This window comes from Geospiza fortis, unplaced genomic scaffold (assembly GCF_000277835.1).
Source record: "Geospiza fortis unplaced genomic scaffold, GeoFor_1.0 scaffold2, whole genome shotgun sequence".
NCBI classification, from domain to species: Eukaryota; Metazoa; Chordata; class Aves; order Passeriformes; family Thraupidae; genus Geospiza; species Geospiza fortis.
In genome coordinates this window covers 1,828,240-1,834,239 of record NW_005054366.1, presented here as the reverse complement: position 1 = coordinate 1,834,239, position 6,000 = coordinate 1,828,240, and the positions used below count along the sequence as shown (strand labels likewise).

The 6,000-nt window shown below is 43.9% G+C and overlaps 1 protein-coding gene across 1 annotated transcript in view; it reads left to right on the top strand.

Annotated features, from left to right (window-relative positions):
- The window catches only part of MEGF11 (multiple EGF like domains 11), a 195,571-nt gene that overhangs the window by 113,112 nt on the left and 76,459 nt on the right, over positions 1 to 6,000 (top strand). Inside the window, exon 10 of the mRNA XM_031059657.1 lies at positions 1,431 to 1,643. Coding sequence (XP_030915517.1) covers positions 1,431 to 1,643 — 213 coding nt within the window. The remainder of the gene's footprint in view (positions 1 to 1,430; positions 1,644 to 6,000) is intronic.

The following is a 6,000-nucleotide window of genomic DNA, read 5'->3' as shown; positions in this document are numbered from 1 at the left end:
CTCCTCTCACTTTGAGTCTCGTATGAACTCCTCAACTCGCATTTGCAACCAGCAGCTGCGTCGCTGCCTGCTGGAATTAAATCACCAGCCAGGCCCTTTGCTGTGTTCATTTATTTTTAGTAAAACGTGATAATCTGAAGCTGCAAAAGTAATGCCCTTCTTATATACTGCCTGTGTTCATTGCAGTTTTGCCTGGCTTGCATCACACATTAATCTTTTATTACTGATCATTATATTAACTCTCACCTGCCAGCTGTGAAATGACCTGCAGAAAGCATTTAACAATTGCCTCCATCCACTGAGTTTACAGTATACACTTTAATCAATGCTCAGGCTTAAATTAATGCTGATAGGCAATTTCCAATGCCTGGCATCCATGTGATAAGGGAATTGGGCTTTTCTGGGCTTCTTTTTCTGTTTTTATTAACTGAAAAGGCCTATCTGTATTTCACGGTGGATCATGTAAACTGTGGTACTGACTCATTGCAGAATTCTGAAACCACTGAATTATGTCAAGCACACAATCAGTTGCTTTCTTCAGGATCTTAGCTGAGCTTTTCCAAGTAGGAAATAATCTGAACTCTTAAATTGGTTGTGTAGGACAAGGAAACAGACTTTTTGGCAGATCTCAGAACATATCCAAGTAGGGAGATATTTTTAACAGTGCATGGAAGGTGCAATTTAAAACAATCTGTGTAAAGTGTTTGCAGGTTCTAATTTTACGTGCATCAAATATTAAAAATGTTGGCAATTTTTAAGAAGATTCTCCACTAAGGAGCATGAAAGTGATTTTTATGGAGATTTTATACTACCGAGCTACCCTGGAGTAGGAGAAGAAAAGCAAATTTAAGCTTTTAGTTACTCAGAACACACTCAACACACAAAGGGGTTTCTTTTTTCCTTGTTCGTATAAAACTGATGCAATGTCAACAAAGAGGGCAAGTAAAACTAAAGTGTTGCTGGAGAACGTTTTGCTCAAAATTGCTAAATACACTTTCCCTTTTATCCCTCCTCATCACTGAGAGGGCCATTCAAGGGAGGTGCACGGTCCTCCTGTGATAAAGAGAAGTCAAACAGGTGAGGGGTTTTATAATAAAATATTTTATTGCCTATCAGTTTCTTACGATTGATGAACACAATTGTCAAGGTCCAGGAAAAAAGAATGCGTTTTGTGAATGAAGGTAACATGAACTGATGCAAATTTAGCAGGATGTAATTGGGCACGGCTGAGTGCAGTTTCTCTCAGCAGCAATTTGCGCGCCCAAGATACCCCATCACTCCAGTGCTACTGTCAGTTCAGTGCTACTTCCATAAATGAGCAGGGATTGCTCTGGGTGGTATTCAGTACATTAACAAAGAGGTTCCTGTGTAAAAGCAATGTCCTGCTGAGGTTGTGGATGTAACTGGTCCCGTGTCCCATGCCATGGCAGGTGCCAGGAGGAGTGTCCCATCGGCACCTATGGCTTCCAGTGCGCGCACACCTGTGCCTGCCAGAACGGCGCCAAGTGCTACCACGTCAACGGCGCCTGCATCTGTGACCCCGGCTTCAAAGGCATCCACTGCCAGGAGAGAATGTGTCCTGAAGGCTTCTATGGCCTCAAGTGCAACAAGAGATGCCCTTGCAGTATTACTAACACCCTCAGGTATGTACATCGTGTAATGTTCTAGGGCAGGGACTAGTACAATAAAAGCATTGGGAAAAAATTCAGCTAACTACACCTACTGTCCTTTTCTCTGTATTTTCAAGTACAAACACAGAGAGTTTCTCTGGTTTGCAAAATTTGATTTAAATGACCTCAGGTTTGGAACCATAAGCCTCAGTCCAGCCAGATACTAAGCACGGATCTATTTACAGTTTTGTAACACCTGAAACAGGCTGACATACAGCTTTATCCTGTAAATCCTCTAGGCATAAGAACCACCAGATGATGCTCATGTGTGTGGATAATAACCCAATGAAGTTTAAAAAACAGATATATATTTACTCAGATCCATCTCTTTCCCTCCTTTTTATGACATGGATTTGCTTGTTAGATCTACAGACAGCAAGGGGACTTTCAACATGAAACCTAATTTGCTTCAGCTGATGTCTCATGGCAAATTACCTTGTTGGAAACACTTGAGGCCGATGTATAAATAGACTGAAATCAATATCCCTGAGTCAGTCTGTGGAACTGTAACATGGTTGACATTGTCAAAATAGACTCCTCATGTGAGCCCATTTTTGTTCTTCATTTTCTTTGTGTATGAGGAAAATATTCAGGAAAATAAATATCAGGGAATTATACCTACAATGGAATGAGCCTCACTTAAAAGGTCAGAGTTTGATGTTTTATTCCATTTTTTGCTTTTTTAAAGATCTGATTCTTGAGGTTCTCTTTACTCTGTGACAGAGCCACAAACAGACTTGAGCACTTTGAATTTGCTTTTCCATTGTAGGCTTGAATAAGTTTTCCAAACCTTGAAAAGAAGGAAGAATTTAAGACTCTTCCCTATTATCCTCTTTGTTACCTTGAGTAGATCCTTGCCTTGTTTACTGGCTGCTGGAATTGCTGTTCAGAGAATCATCACTCCCTGACTTGCAGTAACGGGATCCTGGACAGCCAAACCCCCTGGCCTGAGGTGTCTGATGTTCTGGAGCCACATTTCCTCACCTGCACAGTGCTGAGCCCCTCAGCTCCCACTGGATTCCCTCCTTTCCCTGCCCACTGCTGTCCAGCAGGCAGAGTCAGTTTAGGGTTGTGTAGGTTTCAGGGGAAGGTGGAGATAATTGATGCCCAGGCAAAAATGCCCTTGATAGACATTCTTCAGTTTGGAACCAGACAGTGGGGACCTGACTGTCCTGCTGATGCTGACAAACCCACCTTGCCATCTTGCTGCTGTTAAAATAAAACCACACTCAATTATGTATGCAAGAAATGGCACCTCATTTGTGTGCACACACAGACACACACACAAACACTTCAGGCAAATCTGTCTGTGCACTTGAGGTAGACCCTATTTGTCTGAGTCCTAGAAATAAACAGCTGATTTTCCTTGTGAATTCAGCTGTGAGTGGTGAGGCTTTGCTTACCTGAAAGTCAGAGCTCACAATGGATTATTTAAAACTTGTAATTGTGGTGATACAACTCCTGTGCAGCAAGAGAGCTCCAGCACAATTGGATTTGACAGCCAGGATCCAAAGGGTTTGAGCCTCCCAGGGAGCTCTGTACAAGAGTCTCCCATCGCTTCTGATTGTGTTGTGTATCATGAAATCACTGCAAAAATACCATCCCTGAGGCAAGAACTGCACATTATACACAAAAGGTTAGTGCTGTGTTGTACTGAGGATGGGGGATGCCTCAGGAATTACTGCAGAGGGAGCTGAGGGATAAATTCCTCCATGTCACATCACTGCAGCACTGTGGTAAATCCAAGCTGAATGGCTCCTCAGTGTAAACTGTTCTTCAGGTGTACAGGAGGGTGAGAATATGCTCATGGTCAGCAGCTGACACTTGTGTCTTCACCCCTCCTGAGCCTGCAGAAACCTGTTTGTTTCCATAAAGGCAGAAATAGAGTGGAAGGACTGCAGGCCACAGGCAAGGCTGAGCTTGGCTGCAGTGCCTCAGCCATGTGCTTAATTCATTAAGAGTCTTTTAGGTGGGGTAAGACTGTGGGTTGGAGGGTGAAAGAATTCACCCTGTGTTACTCAGAACTACCTGGGAGGTGCTCTGTGAGTTTGCTAGAGGATCTTTCCTGAAAGAACAGACTTGCACCTTCCAGCTGTGAGAAAAGAAGAGGTCTCAGAGAGGTTTGAGAGAGCTCAGAAAGGGGGAGGATTGAATCCTCCCCCAGCTCTTTTCTGGGCACTTGGTCATTACTACACACCCTGCCTGTGCCTGCTTGCTGTCTGATGGGAACATTTTATTCCTTCCCTCCCAACACTGCTCCGTCAGCGTCCCTTGCAGCATCCTCTGCTGAGATGGAATCTCTGGTTCCTTAATAAATGAGTCTGGTCTCTCTGTTGATAAAATCTCCCTTTTTCCTACATCTTATCACTGCTGTTATGGAACAAAGAGATACCAGCAAGCTGTAGGTCAGTAAGTGTTCTTTCATTCATTCACGGGATTTCAGCTCTCCAATTTTCCACCAGCTCTGCAGAGTGCTGTCAGTTGCTGAGCCAAGGAGCCTCAGAGCTGGTGGAAAATGACCTTTTCCAAAGGCATTCCAAATTCTGAACAGATCTTTGTGCTGATTGTTTAACCAGTCCCATACAGTGCACTTCTCTTCCCACCCACCTCTTCCCATTCTTCCCTGAGTGTTTGTTCGTATTGAAACTGGGCTCTTCCAAAGTGACTCATTTACCCACAGCCATCTATTTTCCCCAGGAGCAGTTTAAGCTCTTGGCTACTTGTTGTGATCCCCAGGCATGGAGGATAATTATTTAACACCTGTAGAAGGTGAAGGAAACTCCTGTCCCTGGATTTTTCTCATTTGATCTGCTTATTGGAGATTTGAGTGGAATGGAAAGTTCTGAGGGCTTTGAGGAGTAGCTGAGGAGGAACAGTAGGAAATATACAATCAGCTTTTCCATTTTCATAGATCTATCTATTTTAATGTCTGAAGAGATCAGAGTGATCATCTAGTCTAACCTCCAGCATGGTAATGACTGAAGGACACCATCCAATAATTTCTGCATCAAAGCACACTGAAAGGCACTTTGTACAGGACTGTGAACAACCCCACAATTAGGTGATTTAGAATGTGGTGGTGACTTGGACTGTCCTTCCACAGGGAAAACCTCCCCTCTGCAAAAAGTCCATGTTGAGACAGCCTACAATAGTTGGAAGGGAATAATCCTGGCTTGTTCTTCTGTCAGGCAGGGAGGGAAATGAACAGCTGGAGTAATCCTGGGCACCCACCCTTCCTGAGACTGGTGTGGAGCCAGCCTGGGGAGATGTGTGCCCCTGGTAATGTCTTTCCCAGGTCAGAGATATGAGAAGGAAGGAAGCCACTGGGACAAAGGCAATGGAATGGGCAGATCTCCAGAGGCTCCAGTTACTGCCTCAATACCAGCAAGATGGGGAGGACCAAACCCCATGGAGCTTCCATGGAGTTCTGCCTTGATCTGAGTCAATAATGTGCTGGACTGAAGGAGCAGCCCTGCAGCCTCACTGTTTTAAAGCAAGAGGCATTTTTGTAAGGGAGACTCAGTGTAGTGTGGACACCATAAAACAGAAAATGCTGTAAAGTAAGGATTAGGCTGCTGATAACAAAAATGAGAGGACTGGTGCTGCTGTATAAACAGAAAATCAGAAAATTCACTGGGAAGGTGTTGTTTGGCTAAAAGATGTGTGGAGAACAAATTCAGAATTTGGAACAGACTGTGCTGTCTAAAACACTTCCAATTTGCTGTGAGAAATTTACCTGCTTTCCTCAGATTTCCTCAAAATTAGATGCTTAAAAAATTTAAAGGTCAAAAATGCCCTTATGCTTTTCAGTTCAGCTAATAAAATTTTTTAAATAATTTTTTTTTTGCCGTAAATGTGGCTCAAAAGCCAGGGATTGCACAGTAGCTTTCAAAGTGCAGCAGGAGCCCTGGAACCCTTTCCTTGTCAGCCCTGATGTGTGTGTGGACAGCTCTGATCCACCTCTGCTTGGCCTGGAGCCACAGGAACACTTGGCTGCCTGTGTTCACTCCTGGTTTCTACTCTTCTTCTTCCTGCAATGCAGGAGAGTTGAACAAATAAAAGTTGTTAAGATTCAATGCAAACTATGAAGGATAACACTGCCAAACTCTTTGAAGAGTGTGAGGCTCTCTCACTGCTCCCAGCAAGGGTTGGAGAACAGATGTTGGTGGGTTTGCCTTTGGGATCCTTTTGGAACCCTCCCATTCTCGCAGCCATCCTTCAGTGATCCTTCTGCAGAGCAATTGTTCATTAATTTCAGTTTTTTGGGGGCTGGAGAAATGCCTCACATGCACTGTGACCCCTGCTGGCAAAATGTTAGATGGACATGTGG